This window comes from Pseudophryne corroboree, chromosome 1 (genome assembly GCF_028390025.1).
Source record: "Pseudophryne corroboree isolate aPseCor3 chromosome 1, aPseCor3.hap2, whole genome shotgun sequence".
Lineage (NCBI taxonomy): Eukaryota > Metazoa > Chordata > Amphibia > Anura > Myobatrachidae > Pseudophryne > Pseudophryne corroboree.
Genome location: NC_086444.1, coordinates 519,495,466 through 519,522,794, shown reverse-complemented (window position 1 = coordinate 519,522,794; position 27,329 = coordinate 519,495,466). Strand labels below are relative to the sequence as shown.

The 27,329-nt window shown below is 47.3% G+C and overlaps 1 protein-coding gene across 7 annotated transcripts in view; it reads right to left on the bottom strand.

The window, feature by feature from the left end:
* Positions 1 to 224: 224 nt before the first annotated feature.
* Positions 225 to 27,329, bottom strand: part of SMARCA2 (SWI/SNF related, matrix associated, actin dependent regulator of chromatin, subfamily a, member 2) — a 631,684-nt gene continuing 604,579 nt past the window's right edge. For all 7 annotated transcript variants that reach the window (XM_063913944.1, XM_063913943.1, XM_063913946.1 and 4 more), the window contains 2 exons: positions 24,282 to 24,424; positions 225 to 1,255 (listed from right to left, as the gene is read on the bottom strand). In XM_063913944.1, coding sequence (XP_063770014.1) covers positions 1,220 to 1,255; positions 24,282 to 24,424 — 179 coding nt within the window. In that variant the 3' untranslated portion in view covers positions 225 to 1,219. The remainder of the gene's footprint in view (positions 1,256 to 24,281; positions 24,425 to 27,329) is intronic.

Genomic DNA, 27,329 nt, shown 5'->3' with positions numbered 1-27,329 from the left:
CAGTGGGGAATAATACATTGCTGGACTGGGCAGCAGTGGGCCCCTTAATCCTCAGGGATCCTGGTGCAATGCACCTGCTGCATCAATGATAGTTCTGCCTCTGTCTGTACTGCTCTCTTGCTACTAATTTAATGCAATTCAATGTAAATGATTTCAATGAAGGCAGGCAAAATAAATAATTTAAGAAACAATTTTCTCCTCATTAGGAAAACACAATAACACAGTTTTCTCAAAATTGCTGGGATTTTATTTGCCTCAGGCTTATGAATTGCAACCAAAGACATTGTGCAAAGAAAGCAAAGATTAAGTACACTTTAGGGAAAAGCTGATTATCCACATTGGTAACAAAGGTCAATTTGAAGAGAAAAAAAAAAAAAAGGAGCGGGGAAGAAATAAGCATTCCATTATACTATATATAGTTTGCAACAATAACAAGTTTACCCAAACTTCTTCATAACAAATAGAAATTGTAATAGAAAAAAAAAAAAATATTTTAGCCATACAGTTTATAGTTTTAGTAGAACTTCGTTTTCAAAGAGTTTTACAGTGGAAGAAAATGGGAGGGAAGGGTAAAAATGATGAAAACAATTACTGCATATTAACACCTTGTGAGCCAGCTGAGCCATAGCATGCAAAGCAATACACTGCAGGCCCTTCCGGCACCAAAAGAGTTAATAAGTATCTGAAAGTTGCATATATGTACCAAAATTATATAAAAACAAAACTGAAAACAGAACAAAACAAAACTAAACCACGGCAACATAAAAAAACTCTGAAATTGCCTGACGAAAAATAAAATAACCAGTTACTTCTATCGGTTTGTCCCAGTTCACGTCTACAAAATATTATATTTTCAGCTTTGCGCTGCTGATACTGCACCATAGTATAGCAAACCAGGTACAAAGAAACCGCTTCCATGTTAAAGTCGACCCACAGAAATATACTACTGATCCACAGTTTTCCATCAAAAAATGTGTGACTTGCTTCATATTGGAGGCCCATTTGGTCACAATATGTTACAAAAATTTTTTTTATATATTTTTTTTTTTTTTTTTTACACGATGAGATCATGTATGTCTTTCACTAGTCTAATGTTACTTCTAGATGATGAGCACGGAAACAACCCCATTGTGTAATTTTTATTTTTTAGAAAAAAATCATTGGATGAGTTGAAACTAGAAAATGAAGATATCTGTCCAGAAAACATGTTCCATTTAAATCACTCATCGTCGCTTCCACTTCCTTCCGATTGATCCTAGGGAGAGAGGCAGAAAAATAAGAATTTACTTACCGATAATTCTATTTCTCGGAGTCCGTAGTGGATGCTGGGGTTCCTGAAAAGGACCATGGGGAATAGCGGCTCCGCAGGAGACAGGGCACAAAAAAGTAAAGCTTTACTAGGTCAGGTGGTGTGCACTGGCTCCTCCCCCTATGACCCTCCTCCAGACTCCAGTTAGGTACTGTGCCCGGACGAGCATACACAATAAGGGAGGCATTTTGAATCCCGGGTAAGACTCATACCAGCCACACCAATCACACCGTACAACTTGTGATCTAAACCCAGTTAACAGTATGACAACAGAAAGGGCCTCTTAAAGATGGCTCCTTAACAATAACCCGAATTAGTTAACAATAACTATGTACAAGTATTGCAGATAATCCGCACTTGGGATGGGCGCCCAGCATCCACTACGGACTCCGAGAAATAGAATTATCGGTAAGTAAATTCTTATTTTCTCTATCGTCCTAAGTGGATGCTGGGGTTCCTGAAAAGGACCATGGGGATTATACCAAAGCTCCCAAACGGGCGGGAGAGTGCGGATGACTCTGCAGCACCGAATGAGAGAACTCCAGGTCCTCCTTTGCCAGGGTATCAAATTTGTAAAATTTTACAAACGTGTTCTCCCCCGACCACGTAGCTGCTCGGCAGAGTTGTAATGCCGAGACCCCTCGGGCAGCCGCCCAAGATGAGCCCACCTTCCTTGTGGAGTGGGCTTTTACAGTTTTAGGCTGTGGCAGGCCTGCCACAGAATGTGCAAGTTGAATTGTGTTACAAATCCAACGAGCAATCGACTGCTTAGAAGCAGGTGCGCCCAACTTGTTGGGTGCATACAATATAAACAGCGAGTCAGATTTTCTGACTCCAGCCGTCCTTGCAATGTATATTTTTAAGGCTCTGACAACGTCCAACAACTTGGAGTCCTCCAAGTCGCTAGTGGCCGCAGGCACCACAATAGGTTGGTTCAGATGAAATGCTGATACCACTTTAGGGAGAAAATGCGGACGAGTCCGCAGTTCTGCCCTATCCGAATGGAAGATTAGATAAGGACTTTTATAAGATAAAGCCGCCAATTCAGATACTCTCCTGGCAGAGGCCAGGGCTAGTAACATAGTCACTTTCAATGTGAGATATTTCAAATCCACCTTTTTCAATGGTTCAAACCAATGGGATTTGAGGAAATCTAAAACTACATTTAGATCCCACGGTGCCACCGGAGGCACCACAGGAGGCTGTATATGCAGTACTCCCTTGACAAAAGTCTGGACCTCAGGGACAGAGGCCAATTCTTTTTGGAAGAATATTGACAGGGCCGAAATTTGAACCTTAATGGATCCCAATTTGAGACCCATAGATAATCCTGATTGCAGGAAATGTAGGAAACGACCCAGTTGGAATTCCTCCGTCGGAACCCTCCGATCCTCGCACCACGCTACATATTTTCGCCAAATGCGGTGATAATGTTTCACGGTGACTTCCTTCCGTGCCTTAATCAAGGTAGGAATGACTTCTTCTGGAATGCCTTTCCCTTTTAGGATCTGGCGTTCAACCGCCATGCCGTCAAACGCAGCCGCGGTAAGTCTTGAAAAAGACAGGGACCCTGCTGTAGCAGGTCCCTTCTCAGAGGTAGAGGCCACGGTTCGTCCGTGAGCATCTCTTGAAGTTCCGGATACCAAGTCCTTCTCGGCCAATCCGGAACCACTAGTATTGTTCTTACTCTTCTTTGCCGTATGATCTTCAATACCTTTGGTATGAGCGGCAGAGGAGGAAACACATACACTGACTGGTACACCCAAGGAGTTACCAGTGCGTCCACAGCTATTGCCTGTGGATCTCTTGACCTGGCGCAATATTTGTCCAGTTTCTTGTTGAGGCGAGACGCCATCATGTCTACAATTGGTCTTTCCCAACGGTCTATTAACATGTTGAAGACTTCTGGATGTAGACCCCACTCTCCCGGATGAAGATCGTGTCTGCTGAGGAAGTCTGCTTCCCAGTTGTCCACGCCCGGGATGAACACTGCTGACAGTGCTATCACGTGATTCTCCGCCCAGCGAAGAATCTTGGCAGCTTCTGCCATTGCACTCCTGCTTCTTGTGCCGCCCTGCCTGTTTACATGGGCGACCGCCGTGATGTTGTCCGACTGAATCAACACCGGCTTTCCTTGCAGGAGAAGTTCCGCCTGGCTTAGAGCATTGTAGATTGCTCTTAGTTCCAGAATGTTTATGTGAAGAGACTTTTCCAGACTCGTCCATACTCCCTGGAAGTTTCTTCCTTGTGTGACTGCTCCCCAGCCTCTCAGGCTGGCGTCCGTGGTCACCAGGATCCAATCCTGAATGCCGAATCTGCGGCCTTCTAATAGGTGAGCCTTCTGCAACCACCACAGAAGTGACACCCTTGTCTTTGGTGACAGGGTTATTCGCAGGTGCATCTGCAGATGCGACCCTAACCATTTGTCCAACAGATCCCTTTGGAATATTCTTGCCTGGAATCTGCCGAATGGAATTGCTTCGTAAGAAGCCACCATTTTTCCCAGGACTCTTGTGCATTGATGTACTGACACTTTTCCTGGTTTTAGGAGGTTCCTGACCAGATCGGATAACTCCTTGGCTTTTTCCTCTGGAAGGAAAACCTTTTTCTGAACCGTGTCCAGAATCATTCCTAGGAACAGCAGACGAGTTGTCGGGATTAAATGGGATTTTGGAATATTCAGAATCCACCCGTGTTGTCTTAGCACCTCTTGAGATAGTGCTAAAGCTGTCTCCAGCTGTTCTCTGGACCTTGCCCTTATTAGGAGATCGTCCAAGTATGGGATAACTAATACGCCTTTTCTTCGAAGAAGAATCATCATCTCGGCCATTACCTTGGTAAAGACCCGAGGCGCCGTGGACAATCCGAACGGCAGCGTCTGAAACTGATAGTGACAGTTTTTGAACAATGAACCTGAGGTACCCCTGGTGTGCGGGGTAAATCGGAACGTGTAGATACGCATCCTTGATGTCCAAGGATACCATAAAGTCCCCTTCTTCCAGGTTCGCTATCACTGCTCTGAGTGACTCCATCTTGAACTTGAACTTTTTTATGTAGAGGTTCAAGGACTTCAGATTTAGAATAGGCCTTACCGAGCCATCCGGCTTCGGTACCACAAATAGAGTGGAATAATACCCCTTTCCTTGTTGTAATAGGGGTACTTTGACTATCACCTGCTGAGCGTACAGCTTGTGAATGGCTTCCAACACCCTCTCCCTTTCGGAAGAGACGGTTGGTAAGGCAGACTTCAGGAAACGATGAGGAGGATCCGTCTCTAATTCCAACCTGTACCCCTGAGATATTATCTGCAGGATCCAGGGGTCTACCTGCGAGTGAGCCCACTGCGCGCTGTAATTTTTGAGACGGCCCCCCACTGTCCCCGAGTCCGCTTGAGAGGCCCCAGCGTCATGCTGAGGTTTTTGCAGGAGCCGGGGAGGGCTTCTGTTCCTGGGAAGGAGCTGCCTGTTGGTGTCTCTTCCCTCTTCCTCTGCCTCGTGGCAGGTACGACAAGCCCTTTGCTCTCTTATTTTTGTAGGAGCGAAAAGGCTGCGGTTGAAAGGTCGGTGCCTTTCTCTGTTGGGGAGTGACTTGAGGTAAAAAAGTGGATTTCCCGGCAGTAGCCGTGGCCACCAAGTCTGATAGACCAACTCCAAATAACTCCTCCCCTTTATACGGCAAAACCTCCATGTGACGTTTTGAATCCGCATCGCCTGTCCACTGTCGTGTCCATAAGGCTCTTCTGGCTGAAATGGACATAGCACTCACCCGAGATGCCAGTGTGCAAATATCCCTCTGTGCATCACGCATATAGATAAATGCATCCTTTATTTATTCTAACGACAGTAAAACATTGTCCCTATCTAGGGTATCAATATTTTCAATCAGGGATTCTGACCAAACTACTCCAGCACTGCACATCCAGGCAGTTGCTATAGCTGGTCGTAGTATAACACCTGCATGTGTGTATATATTCTTTTGAATAACTTCCATCTTTCTATCTGATGGATCCTTAAGTGCGGCCGTCTCAGGAGAGGGTAACGCCACTTGTTTTGATAAGCGTGTGAGCGCCTTGTCCACCTTAGGGGGTGTTTCCCAGCGCGCCCTAACCTCTGGCGGGAAAGGGTATAATGCCAATAACTTTTTTGAAATTATCAACTTTTTATCAGGAGCAACCCACGCTTCATCACACACGTCATTTAATTCTTCTGATTCAGGAAAAACTGTTTGTAGTTTTTTCACACCATACATAATACCCTGTTTTACGGTATCTGTAGTATCAGCTAAATGTAACGTCTCCTTCATTGCCAAAATCATATAACGTGTGGCCCTACTGGAAAATACGTTTGAATTTCTACCGTCGTCACTGGAATCAGTGCCCGTGTCTGGGTCTGTGTCGACCGACTGAGGCAAAGGGCGTTTTACAGCCCCTGACGGTGTTTGAGGCGCCTGGACAGGCATTAATTGATTGTCCGGCCGCCTCATGTCCTCAACTGACTGTTTAAGGGAAGATAAACCATCACGTAATTCCACAAATAAAGGCATCCATTCTGGTGTCGACCCCCTGGGGGGTGACATCTGCATATTTGGCAATTGCTCCGCCTCCACACCAATATCGTCCTCATACATGTCGACACCACGTACCGACACACACCGCAAACTCACAGGGAATGCTCTAATGAAGACAGGACCCACTAGCCCTTTTGGGGAGACAGAGGGAGAGTCTGCCAGCACACACCACAAAGCGCTATATATACAAGGGATATCCTTATATTAAGTGCTCCCTTATAGCTGCTTTAATATATATATATATAGCCATTAATGTGCCCCCCCTCTCTGTTTTACCCTGTTTCTGTAGTGCAGTGCAGGGGAGAGACCTGGGAGCCGTTCTGACCAGCGGAGCTGTGACAGAAAATGGCGCCGTGTGCTGAGGAGATAGGCCCCGCCCCTTTTTCGGCGGGTTCTTCTCCCGCTATTTTTCCAGTCAGGCAGGGGTTAAATATCTCCATATAGCCCCTATGGGCTATATGTGAGGTATTTTTAGCCTTGTATAAGGTTTATATTTGCCTCTCAGAGCGCCCCCCCCCAGCGCTCTGCACCCTCAGTGACTGCCCAGTGAAGTGTGCTGAGAGGAAAATGGCGCACAGCTGCAGTGCTGTGCGCTACCTTATGAAGACTGAGGAGTCTTCAGCCGCCGGTTTCCGGACCTCTTCACGCTTCAGCATCTGCAAGGGGGTCGGCGGCGCGGCTCCGGGACCGGACTCCACGGCTGGGCCTGTGTTCGATCCCTCTGGAGCTAATGGTGTCCAGTAGCCAAGCAGCAAATCCACTCTGCATGCAGGTGAGTTTACTACTTTCCCCCTAAGTCCCACGTTGCAGTGATCCTGTTGCCAGCAGGACTCACTGTAAAGAAAAAAAACCTAAACTAAACTTTCTCTAAGCAGCTCTTTAGGAGAGCCACCTAGATTGCACCCTTCTCGTTCGGGCACAAAATCTAACTGGAGTCTGGAGGAGGGTCATAGGGGGAGGAGCCAGTGCACACCACCTGACCTAGTAAAGCTTTACTTTTTTGTGCCCTGTCTCCTGCGGAGCCGCTATTCCCCATGGTCCTTTTCAGGAACCCCAGCATCCACTTAGGACGATAGAGAAATGTGCATTAACAGAAAGAATGCAGAGGAGTGAATAATAGGATTTTAATACCTACCGGTAAATCCTTTTCTCTTAGTCCGTAGAGGATGCTGGGGACTCCAAAAGGACCAAGGGGTATAGACGGGATCCGCAGGAGACACGGGCATTTTAAGACTTTAAATGGGTGTGAACTGGCTCCTCCCTCTATGCCCCTCCTCCAGACCTCAGTTATAGGAACTGTGCCCAGGGAGACGGACATTTCGAGGAAAAGGATTTTTGTTAACCAAGGGTGAGATACATACCAGCTCACACCACAACACACCGTACAACATGGCATTTAACTAAAACCAGTTGACAGCATGAACCAAAGAATCAGCAACAGGCTGATCAAAACCGAAAACACAACCTTTGTGTAACAAAAGCAATAACTATGAACAAGTACTGCAGATAGAGTCCGCACTGGGATGGGCGCCCAGCATCCTCTACGGCAGGGGTGGGAAACCTTTTTTCTACCAAGGGCCATTTGGATATTTATAAAAACCTTCGGGGGCCATACAAAAATTAGCAACTTAAAAATTAGCCTGCCCCCAGTAGATATGACCCCTAGTAGCACCGCTTACACACACACACATTAAAAGAAAGAAAAAACACAATACTCACCAGCCCCGCTCCTGCTTCCGGACCCTTGCCCTCTGCCTGGCTGCCGCTCCTCAGAACTATGGGAAAGACGTCATGACATCTCTCCCATAGCACCGCACAGGCACACTCACACTGCTAGAGCCGGAAGCCAGAGCTCAGGAGTGAGCTACTGGGGGGAAGAAGCCGGGCGCCCGCCAGTAACAAAATCTCAGAGGGCGCTCGGCATCTCCCTTGGTTAGGCGAGCCTGGGAGGGCCGGATCAAGTGGCTTTGTGGGCCTTATACGGCCCGCGGGCCTGAGGTTCCCCACCCCTGCTCTACGGACTAAGAGAAAAGGATTTACCGGTAGGTATTAAAATCCTATTTTCTCCTTCGTCCTAGAGGATGCTGGGGACTCCAAAAGGACCATGGGGTTTATACCAAAGCTCCAGACCGGGCGGGAGAGTGCGGATGACTCTGCAGCACCGATTGAGCAAACATGAGTTCCTCATCAGCCAGGGTATCAAACTTGTAGTATTTTGCAAAAGTGTTTGAACCCGACCAAGTAGCTGCTCGGCAAAGTTGTAGCGCCGAGACTCTCCGGGCAGCCGCCCTAGATGAGCCCACCTTCCTGGTAGAATGGGCCTTCACTGATTTCGGTAACGGCAATCCAGCCGTAGAATGAGCATGCTGAATCGCATTACAGATCCAGTGTGCAATAGTCTGCTTAGAAGCAGGAGCCCCAATCTTGTTGGAAGCATACAGGACAAAAAGAGCCTCCGTTTTCCTAACACGAGCTGTCCTGGCTACATCAATTTCCAAAGCTCTGACCACATCGAGAGACTTTGAATCAGCCAAGGCTTCAGTAGCCACAGGTACCACAATAGGTTGGTTCATGTGAAACGAAGAAACCACCTTTGGTAGAAATTGTTGACGAGTTCTCAACTCCGCTCTATCCTTGTGGAAAATCAAATAGGGGCTTTTATGAGAAAAAGCCGCCAATAGCGACACCCGCCTTGCGGACGCCAAGGTCAATAGCATGACCACTTTCCAAGTGAGAAATTTCAACTCAACCGTTTGTAAAGGTTCAAACCAATGTGACATAAGGAACTGAAACACCACGTTAAGGTCCCATGGGGGCACAAATGGAGGTTGGATGTGCAGCACGCCTTTCACAAAAGCCTGTACTTCTGGAAGCTAAGCCAATTCCCTTTGAAAGAAAATTGATAAGGCCGAAATCTGCACTTTAATGGAGCCTAACTTTAGGCCCGCATCCACACCTGCTTGTAAAAAAATGTAGAAAACGACCCAGCTGAAATTCTTCCGTAGGAGCCTTCTTGGATTCACACCAAGACACATATTTTCTCCAAATACGGTGGTAATGCTTTCGCCGTTACCTCCTTTCTAGCTTTCAGTAGAGTGGGGATGACCCCCCCCCCCCCCCCGGGAATACCCTTTCGAGCTAGGATTTTGTGTTCAACCGCCACGCCGTCAAACGCAACCGCGGTAAGTCTTGGAACACGCACGGCCCTTGCTGTAACAGATCCTCTCTTAGAGGAAGAGGCCAGGGATCTCCTATGAGTAATTCCTGAAGATCCGGATACCAGGCCCTCCGTGGCCAATCTGGAACAACGAGTATCGCCTGAACCCTTGTTCTTCTTATGAACACATAGACCGACAGATACACCCACAGTGTCACTAGGGCGTCCACTGCTACTGTTTGAGGGTCCCTCAACCTGGAACAATATGTCTGAAGTTTCTTGTTGAGGTGAGACGCCATCATGTCTATTTGAGGAATTCCCCAACGACTTGTCACTTCTGCAAAGACCTCTTGATGAAGACCCCACTCTCATGGATGGAGATCGTGTCTGCTGAGGAAGTCCGCTTCCCAGTTGTCCACGCCTGGAATGAAGACCGCTGACAGAGCGCTTGCCTGTTTTTCCGCCCAGCGAAGAACTTTTGTGGCCTCCGTCATCGCCGCTCTGCTCCTGTAGAAGGCCGTTGTAGATGGCCCTTAATTCCATAATGTTTATGTGCAGACAAGCTTCCTGGCTTGACCATTTTCCCTGGAAATTTTGTCCCTGTGTGACTGCTCCCCAACCTCGGAGACTTGCATCCGTGGTTACTAGGATCCAATCTTGGATCCCGAACCTGCGTCCCTCTAGAAGGTGAGAACTTTGGAGCCACCACAGGAGAGAAATCCTGGCCCTGGGAGATAGGCTTATCTTCCGGTGCATGTGTAGGTGAGACCCGGACCACTCGTCCAACAGGTCCCACTGAAAAAACCTGGCATGGAACCTGCCAAACGGGATGGCCTCATAGGCCAACCGAGTGCATTGATGAATCGACAACTCTTGCCGGTGTCAGAATCCAAACGGGATGGCCTCGTAGGCCAACCGAGTGCATTGATGAATCGACACTCTTGCCGGTTTCAGAATCCAAATGGGATGGCCTCATAGGCCAACCGAGTGCATTGATGAATCGACACTCTTGCCGGTTTCAGAATCCCCTTGACCATGTTCTGTATTTCCAGAGCTTTTTCCATCGGGAGAAAAATTCTCTGCAGTTCCGTGTCCAAAATCATGCCCAAGAACAACAGCCGTGTTATCGGAATCAACTTTGTCCGCCGTGGGCGTCGACTCCCACTTTACCCTGTCCTCAGAGGGAAACGGATATGCCATAGAAAATAAGATTTTAATTACCGGTTGGTCTATTTCTCGTAGTCCGTAGTGGATGCTGGGGACTCCGTAAGGACCATGGGGAATAGCGGGCTCCGCAGGAGACTGGGCACTCTAAAGAAAGATTTAGTACTATCTGGTGTGCACTGGCTCCTCCCTCTATGCCCCTCCTCCAGACCTCAGTTAAGGCAACTGTGCCCGGAAGAGCTGACATTACAAGGAAAGGATTTTGGAATCCAGGGTAAGACTCATACCAGCCACATCAATCACACCGTATAACTCGTGATAAACTTACCCAGTTAACAGTATGAACAATAAGAGAGCATCAGATAAACCCTGATGCAACTATAACATAACCCTTATTTAAGCAATAACTATATACAAGCATTGCAGAAAAAGTCCGCACTTGGGACGGGCGCCCAGCATCCACTACGGACTACGAGAAATAGATTTACCGGTAAGTAAAATCTTATTTTCTCTAACGTCCTAGAGGATGCTGGGGACTCCGTATGGACCATGGGGATTATACCAAAGCTCCCAAACGGGCGGGAGAGTGCGGATGACTCTGCAGCACCGAATGGGCAAACACAAGGTCCTCCTCAGCCAGGGTATCAAACATGTAGAATTTTGCACATGTGTTTGAACCCGACCAAGTAGCAGCTCGGCAAAGCTGTAATGCCGAGACCCCTTGGGCAGCCGCCCAAGAAGAGCCCACCTTCCTTGTGGAATGGGCTTTCACTGATTTTGGATGCGGCAATCCAGATGCAGAATGAGCCTGCTGAATCGTGTTACAGATCCAGCGAGCAATAGTTTGCTTTGAAGCAGGAGCACCCACTTTGTTGGATGTATACCGGATAAACAGCGAGTCAGTCTTCCTGACCCCAGCCGTTCTGGTTACATAACTCTTCAAAGCCCGGACTACGTCAAGCAACTTGGAATCTTCCAAGTCACAAGTAGCCGCAGGCACCACAATAGGTTGGTTCAAATGAAAAGATGACACCACCTTTTGCAGAAAATTGCGGACGAGTCCGCAATTCTGCCCTATCCATCTGGAAAACCAGATAGGGGCTTTTACATGACAAAGCCGCCAATTCTGACACACGCCTAGCCGGAGCTGAGGCCAACAGCATGACCACTTTCCACGTGAGATACTTTAGGCTCCACAGTCTTAAATGGCTCAAACCAGTGGGATTTCAGGAAACCCAACACCACGTTAAGATCCCAAAGTGCCACTGGTGGCACAAAAGGGCGCTGAATATGCAGCACTCCCTTAACAAACGTCTGAACCTCAGGCAGTGAAGCCAGTTCTCTTTGAAAGAAAATGGATAGGGCCGAAATCTGGACCTGTATGGACCCTAATTTTAGGCCCATAGTCACTCCTGACTGTAGGAAGTGCAGGAATCGACCCAGCTGGAATTCTTCTGTAGGGCCTTCCTGGCCTCACACCAAGCACATATTTTCGCCATATACGGTGATAATGCTTTGCTGTCACGTCCTTCCTAGCCTTTATCAGCGTAGGAATAACTGCATCCGGAATGCCTTTTTCCGCTAGGATCCGGAGTTCAGCCGCCATGCCGTCAAACGCAGCCGCAGTAAGTCTTGGAATAGACAGGGCCCTTATTGCAACAGGTCCTGTCTGAGAGGCAGAGGCCATGGGTCCTCTGTGAGCATTTCTTGCAGTTCCGGGTACCAAGTCCTTCATGGCCAATCCGGAACAATGAGTATTGTTCTCACTCCTCTTTTTCTTACAATTCTCAGCACCTTTGGTATGAGAGGAAGAGGAGGAAACACATAGACCGACTGGAACACCCACGGTGTTACTAGTGCGTCCACAGCTATCGCCTGAGGGTCCCTTGACCTGGCGCAATACCATTTTAGCTTTTTGTCGAGGCGGGACGCCATCATGTCCACCTGTGGCAGTTCCCGTCGATTTGCAATCTGCGTGAAGACTTCTTGGTGAAGTCCCCACTCTCCCGGGTGGAGGTCGTGCCTGCTGAGGAAGTCTGCTTCCCAGTTGTCCACTCCCGGAATGAACACTGCTGACAGTGCGCTTACGTGATTCTCCGCCCAGCGAAGAATTCTGGTGGCTTCTACCATCGCCAGCCTGCTCCTTGTGCCGCCTTGGCGGTTTACATGAGCCACTGCGGTGATATTGTCTGACCGGATCAGAACCGGTTGGTCGCGAAGCAGGGTCTCCGCTTGACTTAGGGCGTTGTATATGGCCCTTAGTTCCAGGATATTGATGTGAAGGCAAGTCTCCTGCCTTGACCACAGCCCTTGGAAATATCTTCCCTGTGACACTGCCTCCCACCCTCGGAGGCTTGCATCCGTGGTCACCAGGACCCAGTCCTGAATGTCGAATCTGCGACCTTCGAGAAGGTGAGCACTCCGCAGTCACCACAGGAGAGACACCCTTGCTCTGGGGGATAGGGTGATTAACCGATGCATCCGAAGATGTGATCCGGACCACTTGTACAGTAAGTCCCATTGGAAGGTATGGAACCTGCCGAAGGGAATGGCCTCGTATGATGCCACCCTCCTTCCCAGGACTCGAGTGCAGTGATGCACTGACACCTGTTTTAGTTTTAACAGATTCCTGACCAGTGTCGCGAGCTCCTGAGCTCTCTCTATCGGGAGATAAACATTTTTCTGGTCTGTGTCTAGGATCATGCCTAGGAGAGGCAGATGAGCTGTAAGAACCAACTGCGACTTTGGAATATATAGAATCCGGCCGTGTTGCCGTTTCACTTCCAGAGAAAGTGATACGCTGTTCAGCAACTGCTCTCTTGATCTCGCTTTTATGAGGAGATCGTCCAAGTACGTGATAATAGTGACACCTTGCTTCCGCAGGAGCACCATCATTTCCGCCATTACCTTGGTGAATATTCTCAAGGCCGTGGAGAGACCAAACGGCAACGTTTGAAATTGGTAATGACCATCCCGTACCGCAATTCTGAGGTACGCCTGATGAGGTGGATAAATGGGGACATGAAGGAATGCATCCTTTATGTCCCGAGTCACCATAAAATCTCCCCCTTTCAGGCTTGCAATCACCGCTCTTAGCGATTCCAACTTGAACTTGAACCCTTTCAGGTATATGTTCAGGGATTTTAAATTCAATATGGGTCCAACCGAACCGTCTGGTTTCGGGACTACAACATGGTCGAATAATAACCCTATCCTTGTTGAAGGAGGGGAACCTTGACCACCACCTGTTGAAGATACAATTTATGAATTGCAGTTAACACTGTTTCCCTCTCGTGGGGGGAAGCCGGCAGGGCCGTCGGTGAGGGGGCATCTTCTCAAAGTCCAGCTTGTATCCCTGAGACACAATATCTATTGCCCAGGGAACTAACAGGGAGTGAACCCACTTGTGGCTGAACTTACGAAGGCGTGCCCCCACCGGGCCTAGCTCCGCCTGTGGAGCCCCAGCGACATGCGGTGGATTTTTGTAGAGGCCGGGGAGGACTTCTGTACCTGGGAACTAGCTGTGTTGTGCAGCTTCTTTTCTCTGCCCCCGCCTCTGGCAAGAAAGGACGCACCTCGGACTTTCTTGTTTCTTTATTCGAAAGGCTGCATTTGATAATGTCGTGCTTTCGTAGGCTTTGCAGGAATATAAGGCAAAATATCAGAATTAACAGCTATAGCTGTGGAGACCAGGTCCGAGAACCCTTCTCCACACAATCCTCAGCCTTCCAAATTCCTCTTAAGTCGGCATCATCTGTCCATTGCATATTCTACAGGACACGTCAAGCAGAAATCGACATAGCTTTGACTCTAGGACCCAGCATACTCATGTCTCTTTGGGCATGTTTAATATATATATATATATATATATATATATATACATACCTATCACTTAAGACAGCATCTTTAATATATATATATTTCTATATAAATATATATATATATATATATATATATGCATACTAGGGTCTCAATCTCTGCTGATAAGGTACCTGTCCACGCTGCCACAGCGCTATAAACCCATGCCGACACAATCGCCGGTCTGAGTAGTACACTAGAATGTGCACGCTATCTGCAGGATCCCTGAGAATAGCTAGTGCTACCTTCTGGGCAAACGGGACACCCTAGGGGAAGATTCCCATCACATCCTGGCCCTAGTGGGGAAAGGATACTGCTTGAGAATTTTCTGTGGGAAGCTGCAGTCTCTTGTCTGGAGATTCCCGCTCTTTTTCATCATGAGAGGAGGGAAATTTGGTTCCGGTATGAATGGTCGACCATGTTATTGTTGACAGTCATTAGGTCGACCACTATTGGTCGACATTGACATGGTCGACGTGGACACATGGTCGACACATGAAAATGGTCGACACGTGAAAAGGTCGACATTAGTTTTTTTTTACTTTTTTTGGTGTCGTTTTTTGCGTAAAGTGACTGGGAACCCCAATTAGTGCACCACGTCCCCTCGCATGGCTCGCTTCGCTCGCCATGCTTCGGGCATGGTGCCTTCGCTCCGCTACCGCTTCGCTCGGCACAGATTACCGTTCCAATCGTAGTCCACTTGGATCGTAAAGTATGGAAAAGTTCCCCAAAAGAAAAAAAGTTAAAAAACTCACGTCGACCTTTTCATGTGTCGACCTTTCATGTATCGACCATTTTCATGTGTCGACCATGTGTCAATGTCGACCAATAGTGGTCGACCTAATGACTGTCGACCATAACATGGTCGACCATGTGAACGGATACCGGGAAATTTACCTCAGCTTTCTTCCCCTTAACATGTGTACCCTTGTGTCAGGGACAAATGAGTCATCAGTGATATGCAAATCCTCTTTTATTACAATAATCATATATTGAATACCTTTCAGCCATTTTGGCTGTAACTTTGCATTATCGTAGTCGACACAGGAGCCAAACTCTGTGTCGATATCAGTGTTTATTATTTTGGATAGTGAGCATTGTGAGACTCTGAAGGTCTCTGTGACATAGGGACAGACATGGGTAGATTTCCTGTCTGTTCTCTAATCTTTTGTGCAATAAATTCACCTCAGCACTTACACATATCCAAACAGGTGTCGGCGTTGTCGACGGAGACACCCTCTCACACACATATTTGCCCTATCTCCTCCTTAGGGGAGCCTTTTACCTCAGACATGTCGACACACACGTACCGACACACCACACACACAGGGGATGCTCTATTTGAAGACAGTTCCCCCACAAGGCCCTTTGGAGAGACAGAGAGAGAGTATGCCAGCACACACCCCAGCGCTATATGACCCAGGAATCACACAGTAACTTAGTGTTAACCCAGTAGCTGCTGTATATATTGTTTTTGCACCAATTTTATATGCCCCCCCCCTCTCTTTTTACCCTCTTCTATTGCAGGGGAGAGCCTGGGGAGCTTCTCTCAGCGGATCTGTGGAGAGAAAATGGCGCTGGTGAGTGCTGAGGAAGAAGGCCCCGCCCCCTCAGCGGCGGGCTTCTGTCCCGTTTCTGTGTAAAAATAATGGCGGGGGCTCGTACATATATACAGTGCCTGACTGTATATATGTATAATTTTGCCAAAAGGTATCTTAATTGCTGCCCCCCCCCTGCGCCCTGCACCCTACAGTGACCGGAGTGTGTGGTGTGCTGTGGGAGCAATGGCGCACAGCTGCAGTGCTGTGCGCTACCTTAAGTGAAGACAGGAGTCTTCAGCCGCCGATTTCGATGTCTTCATGCTTCTGCTGCTTCTGTTCTTCTGGTTCTGCAAGGGGGACGGCGGCGCGGCTCCGGGAACAAACGATCAAGGTTAGGTACCTGTGTTCGATCCCTCTGGAGCTAATGGTGTCCAGTAGCCTAAGAAGCGCTACCTAGCTGCCGTGAGTAGGTTTGCTTCTCTCCCCTCAGTCCCTCGTAGCAGAGAGTCTGTTGCCAGCAGAAGCTCTCTGAAAACAAAAAACCTAACAAAATACTTTCTTTTCTAGCAAGCTCAGGAGAGTCCACTAGGAGCACCCAGCTCGGCCGGGCACAGATTCTAACTGAGGTCTGGAGGAGGGGCATAGAGGGAGGAGCCAGTGCACACCAGATAGTACTAAATCTTTCTTTAGAGTGCCCAGTCTCCTGCGGAGCCCGCTATTCCCCATGGTCCTTACGGAGTCCCCAGCATCCACTAGGACGTTAGAGAAATTCTCTTGGGAATCAGCAACTTCTTGTCAGGAGTATCCCAAGCCTTTAAAAAAAAAAAAAAAAAAAAAAAAAAGTGTTCAGTTCATGAGAGGGAGGAAACGTTACCATAGGTTTCTTTCCCTTATACATACAGACCCTTGTCTCAGGCACAGCAGGGTCTTCCGTGATATGTAACACGCCCTTAATTGCCACAATCATGTACTGAATGCTCTTAGCCAGTTTAGGATTCGATTTGGCATCACTATAGTCGACACTGGAGTCCAAATCTGTGTCAGCTATCTGGGTAAACGAACGTTTCTGTGACCCTGAGGGGGTCTGAGTTTGTGACAAAACATCTTCCATGGATTGTCTCCATGCTTGGTTCTGTCTAATCTCTTATGCAACGAAGCCACATTTGCATTTAAGACACTCTACATATCTACCCAATCAGCAGTCGGCGGTGCCGACAGAGTCACTCCCACATTCTGTTCTGCTCCCACACCAGCCTCCTCCTGGGAAGAGCATTCAGCCTCAGACATGTCGACACACGCGTACCGACACCCACCATCACACTGGGCTATAGGGAACAGACCCGCAGCCCTTCAGAGAGACGGAGAGGGAGTTTGCCAGCTCACACCCAGCGCCTCACCCGGTCTGAAGGAATATACAATGCCCCAGACCTTGCAGCGCTTTTATATATAAAATAGGATTTTGGTACTTACCAGGTAAATCCTTTTCTTTGAATCCATAGGGGGCACTGGAGTACTCTTGGGATATGGACGGTGCGTAGCAAAGGAAGGCACATTTAAATATTTAAATGAGCAACCCTCCACTTCCCTCCTCCATACTCCCAGGATCCCCAGTGTTTTTTACTGAGCCGAATAGGAGCGACAGAGAAGTGAACAATGGAGAATTACTTACATTATAAAATAACTGACAACAATAAAGTTGACACATAACGTTACTGACAACTAAACAGTTGACACTATAACCGATAGAACTTGAAAGTTTAAACCAGTCGGTGAGAATGTGTTACCATAAGATCCCCTGAACTTACCACAAAACCAGGTAAAACTGCTCTGGGTGGGCGTCCAGTGCCCCCTATGGATTCAAAGAAAAGGATTTACCTGGTAAGTACCAAAATCCTATTTTCTTTTTCATCCACTAGGGGTCACTGGAGTACTCTTGGAACGTACCAAAGCTTCCCCCGTGGGCGGGAGAGCTGTTTGGCACCTGTAACACTAGGCGGCCAAAGCTAGAAGCTGATGCCGCAACGTATCAAACTTGTAAAAGCGCACCAACGTGTGCACTGCTGGCCATGTAGCCGCATGGCAAAACTGCGTCGTAGAAGGCCCACGACCCGCTGCCCATGAAGTTCCCACAGAACGTGTGGAATGAGCTGTTACTAATGGAAACAGCTGTAGCCTAGCATGAAGGTAAGCTTGACGTATGGTCAGTTTAATCTATATGAATAAGATCTGCTTAGAAGCTGGCCAACCCAGCTTGGCCGCATCAACGTATTCGTCTTACGAAATGTAGACGTTCGGGATACATAAACGCGTAATGCGCGTACCACAACCAAAGTTTCAGAATTTCCTGTTAACACAGGACCTATTATTGGTTGATTGAACTACTATTGGTTAATTGATGTGAAAAGATGACACTATTTTTGGCAAGAAAGCGGGATTGGTCCGAAGATCCGCTCTGTCATCATGAAACATTAAATACGGTGGCTTGCATGACAAGGCACCCAAAGTTGAAACACGACTTGCCGAAGCTAGGGCTAGAAGAATAATAGTTTTCCAAGTGAAAAACTTAATATTCACTTGTTGTAAGGGTTCAAAATATGAAGACTGTAAGAAATCTAAAACCAGCTTCAAGCCCCATGGCGCTGTAGGTGGAATGAATGGAGGCTGTACTCTGAGGACACCTTGCAGAAAACGGCGTACAGACGGCAATAGAGCCAAACGTTTTTGAAATTAAATTGACAAAGCAGATACCTGCACCTTTAGTGTAGATAAACGCAGTCCTCCATCTAACCCCGTCTGTAGAAACAACAAAAGACGGAATAACTTGAAAGATGATGTCGGAAACTTCCGAGCTTCCCACCAACCTATATAGGCACGCCATATTCTGTAATAATGAGCTGCCCTAACCGGCTTCCTAGCTCGTAACATGGTTGGTATAAATTTTCTTAAGAGTGCGGTCTCAATAGCCGTCCCGTTAAACGCCGCCGCGCTAACTCGGGGAGCGGACAAACACCTCGGGGCGGCAGCCCGCTCACATACCTGCACGTAGTAGCTGCTGGCCCTGGTATGGTTAAGTTGTTTGGTCCTGAATTGGACGCATGGATTGCTGAGGCTACGGGAGGAAAGTCTGTTTTCTTACCATTGCCTCTACCGGTAGCAAAAAGGAGGTACACTGGACCTGCGAGTAGTCCGCGGAGATCCGAGAACCAAGCTCTCAGAGACCAATGAGGCGCTACTAGTATGACTGTGGCGGACTTTCTTGTGATCCGTTTTAGCAACAAAGGGGAGGAGTGGAAACGGTGTAAATAGATACACGAGGCTGTACAGCCACGCGATTGTGAGCATCCGCCGCCACTGCCGTTGTATCTTGCGTTCTGGACACATACTGGGCGTTTGGTGATTGTGACGAGATGCCATCAGGTCCACTTGAGGGTAACCCCACCTCTGGAACAACATGTGAAACACCCTTGGATTTAATGGCCATTCTCCTGGATGAAAATCCCGACGGCTGAGATAATCCGCCTCCCAGTTGCCCACTGCCGGAATGAACACTGCCGACAATATCACTTGGTGATGCTCGGCCCCAAATGAGGATTCGAGCTACTTTCCGCATTGCCATGCGGCTTCTCGTTCCTCCTTGTTTGTTGTATGCGACCGTTGTCACGTTGTGTGACTGCAGCTGGACAGACTGAGACCGAAGCATGTGCACTGCTTGTCGGAGCGCATTGTAAATTGCCCGTAGTTTCAGGACATTTATAGACAGCAATCTTTCGTGTCCGCCCAGAGACTCTGGAGCTGATAATTTTGAACTACAGCTCCCCAACCTCTGAGACTGCGTCCGTCGTTAGAATTATCCAATTACAGGCGCTGAATTGTTTCCCTGCGGTTAGATTGTGTACTTTGAGCCACCAGATTAGAGATACTCTGGCCCGTGGCGACAACCTCACCCTGTGGTGAATCTGCAGATGCGAGCCCAACCACTGTGCGAGCACCTCCAGTTGAAAAGGACGTGAGTGAAATCTTCCAAACTGAATCGCTTCGAAAGCAGTCACCCTTGTGCCTAAAAGGCGAATGCACAAATGTACCGAGACTGTGCGTGGCTTGAGCACGAATTGTATTAGATGACGAATACTCTGTACTTTATGTTTTGGTAGGTAATTTCTTTGATCTACCGTATCGAGAATCATTCCTAGGAATTGAAGTGATTGAGACGAATTCAGAAGTGATATCTTGAATCTGACAATTCCACCGTGTTGAACTAGGTCATTGTACGTTAGTAGTATTTGTTGAACGAGAGCTGTGATGAGAAGGTTATCTAAGCACAGAACCATTATCACCAGCCGGGATCTGAGAATAACTTATCCCAGACATCACCCCTGTAACAACCCGAGGCGCTGATGAGAAACCAAACAGGAGAGTTTGAATGATGGACTGCCAACGTCTAAGTATGCCAGATGTAGTGGCAAAATTTTGAACACGCAAAAACGCATTCTTGACTTCTAGGGAGAATATGATTTCTATGGTTGTAAACCTGCAATCACTGACCGCATGAATTCCACTGATTGAGCCACTTTTGGTATATAACAGTCGGCCGGGTGCGGTACTACAAACAAAATTGTACTAAGCTTGAATCTAGGGAGACACTGAATTGCGGTCTACAGAACTGCCTTTTTGTCTTCTGACACAGGCCGGCTAGTTTTGGATCTAGCCTTGACAAACCACAGTAAAGGTGGTAGACAATGGAACTCTATGTGTGATTGAACACTAATTATGTAACCGCAGATCTGTAACCGCAGATCTGTGGATTTCAGTAATAGTGTCGAATGAGACATCCGTTCTCGACCACGTGTCGTGTGTTGTAGAACAACTGGAAAAGACTGAGGTTTAAAATATTTGAACCCTGGTGCAGTTTTATTTGTAAGAACTGGTGTGGCAATGGCTGTAAATAGACTCTCACACCGGAGCGCGAGAACTGAAACGTTCTAATTTAGGAGTAAATAACACATTTTCGTGTAAGGCCACGCAAAGCGTCTGTCAACCACAAAGAGTGATGATGGACTACGAAAACTAACATGGCTGACAGCTATAGCAGACATGCGTAAATTCTCAGGCGATATACCTATGAGAGTAACAAGTCGTCGAAACTGTTTTGAGGCCAGAACTGGCTATTAACTACGTCTGCGACTATAATGTCGGTAACCCAAACCCCAACTACAGCATAAACATTGTCTTTAGCCTAGGTGGAATGTCCACACTGACTAGTTATTAAGTGTAGGTGCAGGCGGGACCTGGACAGTTTTGACACCAAGAAATGCTGTCATAGACTCTGGTATATTGAATGTCTTAATAATAGAATTAGAACTATGAACGCACACACACCCGCACAGGCGCTCGCTGCGTTCTATCCTATAGGAACGCTTGCCTCTGAACTAGGTTCCTTAGTGGCATTAAAACTCAGAACCTTGCGTCTGGCATTGAATCTTATTGTACCACACAGCCGATGTTAGCATGCGCCCTCTGATGGGTACTGTTTACTTATTATATATTATCAGTTATTTATATAGCGCACACCTATTCCGCAGCGCTCTCACAGAGAATACATACCCTCCAGATGAGCATGTGACTACGTTATAAACAGTTAGAAGTAGCCGCTCAAATAGGATTAGGATATATATCCGGATGCGTACTGGTATTCCCACTGTGCACGTGGACCCTTAAATAAGTAACGTGCACATAAACTAGAAAAGTATTGCTGCACACTTTCTTGTGACAGAAAATTCCTAACACCACCCCTGCTCCTCTAGTGGGGAAGTGTTGTAGGACAGCAGATAAAAAATTCCTGGACAAAGAAACAGGAAATTGAGTTAAAATGGTGTCCAGCCATGTGCTTTCACCATATGTTAAGTATAAGAAAAAATAAACAATAAAAATCAATTTCCAATTTACAGTAATATTAGTTACCACAGATCAGGCACACATTACATATGACCGCCTATATACATATGTAGTATACTTCCTATACTACAATATCCATAGTGAATCACCATGCATATATTAGTTTTAACCTAAGATGCATATTATTTATAACATATGCCTGCCTCGTGATGCGCATATAATCATCACCCCCTTGTGTCCCGCGATCTCCCCCTGTGCAGCCGTAGTGCTGTTCCCTCTCCCACCGCCATAGCTAGCAGAGGGGAGCCGGAGAGCAGCGGGGGACGGATGTAGAAGCCCAGCGGCGGCAGCCTGTCTGTCCGCGGCTGGGCTGAATAGCGGGCAGTGGGAGTGCACTGTGATCAGTGTGCTCCCGCTGAGAACAACGTGCGGCCAGAGCGCCGGGCGTCTATGTAACGGCGGCCAGTGGGGTGCTGCGGCCAGCGGGGAACATGGAGCGGGCGGCCAGCCGGGTGTATGTAGCGGCGGTCCGCAGGGTCTGTAGCGGCGGCCAGCGGGGAGCATGAAGCGGGCGGCCAGCGGCGGAAGACCACGCTCCCAGCACCTGCTGTGTGTCTGGGAGCGCATCGGCGGCTAGGTAGCGGCGGCCAGCGGGGAACATGGAGCGGGCGGCCAGCGGCGGAAGACCACGCTCCCAGCACCTGCTGTGTGTCTGGGAGCGTGCAGTACTGGGGGAGTACACTAACCTTGCGGAAGCTGTGGAAGCTAACCGCACGATCTCCCCCTGCAGTCTCTCCTTTGTCTTGTGGCAGCAGCGCTGAAAGCGCTTGTTAGAAAAAATCACGACTCCTCTGAAATCTCCTCCACCCAGCTGGAGGAGATGGCCGCTCAATCCTGGACCCTCACTTCTCTGTAAGTGGGGAAAGGACCGCATGCTGCCTGGCTGACACGGCCGTGCTTCTCCTGCAAGCGCCCACGTGTCAGCAGCGGCTGGAGGCAGTACAATTCCGGACCCACACTTCTTAGTAAGTGGGGAAGGTATTGTCTGAAAAATCAAAAATGAAATAAAAAAGTAAAATCAAACGTGAGCTTTCAGCTCATGATGTGCTTCCTTTGAGGCACATAAAAACACTGGGGATCCTGGGAGTATGGAGGAGGGAAGTGGAGGGTTGCTCATTTAAATATTTAAATGTGCCTTCCTTTGCTACGCACCATCCATATCCCAAGAGTACTCCAGTGACCCCTAGTGGATGAAAAAGAAATATATTCAACATCAAATATGCTGTGCCCACCCCTGTTTTTGCACCCTGTTACTTGTGACAGAAGTGAAGGGCCAGGACCAGCGTCTCTGCAGCTTGCTGTGAAGAGAAAAAAATGGCGCTGATAAGAGCTGGAAGGACGAAGCCCCGCCCTCTAAATGGCGCGCTTGTGTCCCAATTATTTTTATACTGGTGGGGGTCTGTATACAGTGCCTTCGCACTGTATACCTCTGTGCCAGATCTTAAAAGAGGTTTTATTGCTGCCCAGGGCGCCCCCTCCCTGCACCTGTGTAGTGCTGTTTGTGAGCGGAAGCAATGGCGCGCTGCGCGAAACCTCTGAGACTGATGTCTTCTGCCTCCTTCACTGAAGTCTTCTTTGCTTCGGTTACTCACCCGGCTTCTTTCTTCTGGCTCTGTGAGGGGGACGGCGGCGCGGCTCCGGGAACGAGCAGCTAGGCTATACCAAGTGATCAGACCCTCTGGAGCTAATGGTGTCCAGTAGCCTAAGAAGCAGGCCTTTAACTCACAGAAGTAGGTCTGCTTCTCTCCCCTCAGTCCCATGAAGCAGGGAGTCTGTTGCCAGCAGTGCTCCCTGAAAACAATAAACCTAACAGAAAGTCTTTTCTAGAGAAACTCTGTAGCGCTGCCCTAGTGTGTCCCCAGTCTCTCCGGGCACAGAATCTGAGGTCTGGAGGAGGGACATAGAGGGAGGAGCCAGTTCACACCCATTTAAAGTCTTAAAGTCTTATACCCCTTGGTCCTTTTGGAGTCCCCAGCATCCTCTAGGACGAAGGAGAACATTTGGTATTTTTCATACAGGTTGTGTCCACATGCAGTATTGCTGCAGTCACGTAAAACATCCCTTCTCGGCCTATTAGGTCTCATGTGTCTGGGCTTGCGCCAAGTGTCTTTTCAATTGAATGAGCATCTTGATCGCAATGCGAAATAACAAAACTGCTTTACAAGACTGCACTGATTTATCTGAAATGCAACAATTGTGTATCTGTGTGTGACCAAGTCGGATTCTGTACACAAAGTGCTACAAAGCAGTGGCCATGGCTTTTTTTTTTTTTACACCAAGTTCCGTTGTGCTTCGCAAAGTATACAAATTCAGACTCAGTCGCACATGGATATATGTGTCGCATATCCGATCAGTATCTTGTGAAGCGGTTTTGTTGCATCCGATTGGGACTAAGACGCACTCTTGATCGAAAAAGATGGGAAAAGATGGTACACTGCTTGGTGCAGCTCACATGGACCAGACATCTAATGCCACATGTCGTATTTAAGCTAGCTGTATATCTTGTATGAAAACTGTTTAATAGCCATTTATTCCTGATCTCATTAAGTTTGGCCCTGCCTCATCATAAGACAGTGTGTGTTCTCTATCCTGTCTGTCAGAACGTTAACGGAGCAGTCAGTCTGTGCAAAAAGCAGATTACATCATTAGTCCAGTCCCCAAAACATTTACTAAATGTCATAAATTATCTGACAGGTTGACAAAAAACAAACAAAATGTTACTGTCAGAGCTTACATTATCCTCCTGATCTTCATCACTGTCATAGTCGCTGACAACTGGCTTCGCTTTGCCACGACTCTGACGCTTCTTTCCCTTCCCCTTTTCTCGATTCTTGTCATCCTTTTTATTCAGCTTTATTTTCACCTTCATTGATTTTGCTAAAACAGATAGTAGTGGCATTAACTTTCATAATTGGGGATGGAAACAGATCACAATCAAATTAAACAGTGAGACAGTGTGAATACAAAGATAGCAGATATGCAGGACCATGAGGTAGAATATGGAGGGTGAGGCTCACTGTTGAGCACAGGGTACGCACTCAGGTAGACTAACCTCTATTTTCCTCTAACTCACTATACACACAAATGTAAACCCTGCCACATACTGTTTTGTGGAGATTAACCCATAAAAATGTTGTAGTTTAGGCAACTACCGGTTTTCTCTAGTAAAAACCTTTTCATGGCGGGAAACAAACAAATCCCTTTTCTTTCTTTAAATATCCAAGAAAGTTACCCTGAAATATATTTGCCTAAAGGCCAGTACTCACTGGCAGTTGTGGGGAGAGATGTGTGCTGAGCGAACCGCTCAGCACACATCTCTCCCGCCACTCAGCACAGCGCGATTCCAATGCTCCAATCAGGATATTGATGTCACCAAACCAAATAACGAACAAGTCATCTATAAAGCGGCTAAACGAATGAATGTGGGATGAGATATAATTATCAGAAAAGAAAACCTCTTATTCTATAATGAACATTATTATATTCGCTTATGCAGGGGCCCTGGCGCTGCCCATGGCACACCCCTGTACCTGCAAAAAGAATTCGTTATTGTACATAAAAAAGTTGTTATTTAGAATAAGTTCCAACATGTACAAAAGATCATCAGTCTTATAAATAGAAAAATCACTTTTACTCAACAAAAAGCATTTAATTGCTTGGAGACCTTACTCATGGGGAATAGATGTATATAGATTGATGACATCAATACCAACTAACATAAGGAACATATGAGACAGTAGTGTCAAGCAATAGAGTATCTTCCTTTTGTATCAATGGTTGGAGAATTGAATCTACATAAGTGGCTAAAAGTTGAAGTAAGGACCCGCGGGCCGATACTATCGGCCGGCCAGGTGGGGGATTTAATCCCTTATGCACCTTGGGTATAGTATAGAAAACAGGAATGAGAGGAAAAGGAGGTATTAAAATGGACTTAATTTCTTCAGAAATCAAACCTGTGTCAACAGCTAAACACAAAGAGGGAGATTCAATGGTTTGAAAAGTCAGTTGGGTGTCTGTTTTTTCTTATATCATAGACAGGAAAAAACGGGTGTAGTATGGTATGCCGGCGGCCGGGCTCCCGGCGACCAGCATACCGGTGCCGGGAGCCCGACCGCCGACATACCAACAGCGTGGCGAGCGCAAATGAGCCCCTTGCGGGCACGGTGGCGCGCTACGCTATTTATTCTCCCTCCAGGGGGGTCGTGGACCTCCACAAGGGAGAATATGTGTCGTATGCCAGGTGTCGGGATTCCGGCGCTGGTATACTGTGCGCCGGGATCCCGACATTCGGCAACCAGAAGACCACCCGGAAAAAACAGACACCCAACCGACTTTTCAAACATTTGAAATACCCCAAAATGTCCAATAACTTTTTCCTATATGCAATCGTGGGATCAGCGGACAACCTGTGATAAACAGATGTATCCAACAATTGACTAAAGGGGGGTACACACGGAGAGATCCGTGCTTAAAATCTAAGCAATCTTGCTAGATTGCTTAGATTTTAAGCACGGATCTGCTGTGTGTATGCCCTCCAGCGATAGCGATGCGCGGCCCCGCGCATCGCTATCGCCGGTGCTAGATTGAGCCTGCATGCAGGCTCAATCTAGCGGGTCGCTCACTTCACCATTGTGTGAAGTGAGCGGCACCCCGTCGGCTTTCCCCCTCGCTCAGCACATCGCACTGTGCTGAGCGGGGTGAGAGATGTGTGCTGAGCGGTCTGTGTTAAGATCGCTCAGCACACATCTCTCCCGTGAGTACCCCCCTTAAGAACTTCCTTATGATAATACTATAATACAATTGCCCGGCCCTTATCTGCGGGGCGGATAACTAGATTGGTGTTTTGCGACAATGATTTTAAAGCAGCTTGTTCAATAGGCGTCAGATTGGGATGTACAGTCTTGTTACTTTGTATAGAAGAATGTACTGTGTCATACAGCATTCTAATAAACGTTTTAATGCTTGAGTTATTTGAAACCGTGTCGATTTTGGAGTGAGGGCAAAACTTTTTCAATTGGGCTGGTATATGTTCCTTTATGGTATTACTAGTGCCAAAAAATTAAGCCTTAGACTTCTTGCTAACTCGCTTTTTTCTATGCCCCATGAAAACTCATCAAAATACTTAGTGGGGATAAAAGAAAGTCCCTTGGATACCAAGCTATATTCCCCCACTGATAACTCATGACTGGAAAGGTTGAATATTAGGTCTTTCTCGACAGTGGAGGTCTCCCTGCCTGTCGTCTGCCTCTTAAACTGCTTAGCTCTTCATGTGAATCTTCATTTATATTTTACCCCGACCTTTGTTGGAACCTCGAATGGGGCTGCTGGTGTATCAGATCTTTCAACTTCACTATTAGAACTGGTATTGTCCTGAGAGGTGTCAGTATTAAAACAAGAGGCAAGCTGCCTGTGACGGCGTGGATTACGTCTAAAAAAAAGTTTTTTAGAATTATGAGAGGAGTTTTCCGAAAGCCACTTATAGACGTTATGCTTTTCATAATCTGCCTCCACTTTGATTAGCTTTTTTTCTTGAACTGGAGTAATACTTTTTTTATAAGATGCTAACTGTTGTTTTAAGCGCTCCATCCAATTCACGCTCTGGTCTAACGTCAAAGTCGGAAGATGGATACTTTCAAATTGCACGATTTTATCCTTAATGGTTTGTAACTCCTTAGTTGAGTGTTCAATCACAAACACCATTAAATCAAACGAACAGCGGTTTAAAATCCCGACCCAACGTTTACAGAACTGGGGGTCATCGCGACCAATTGTTGGACCATTA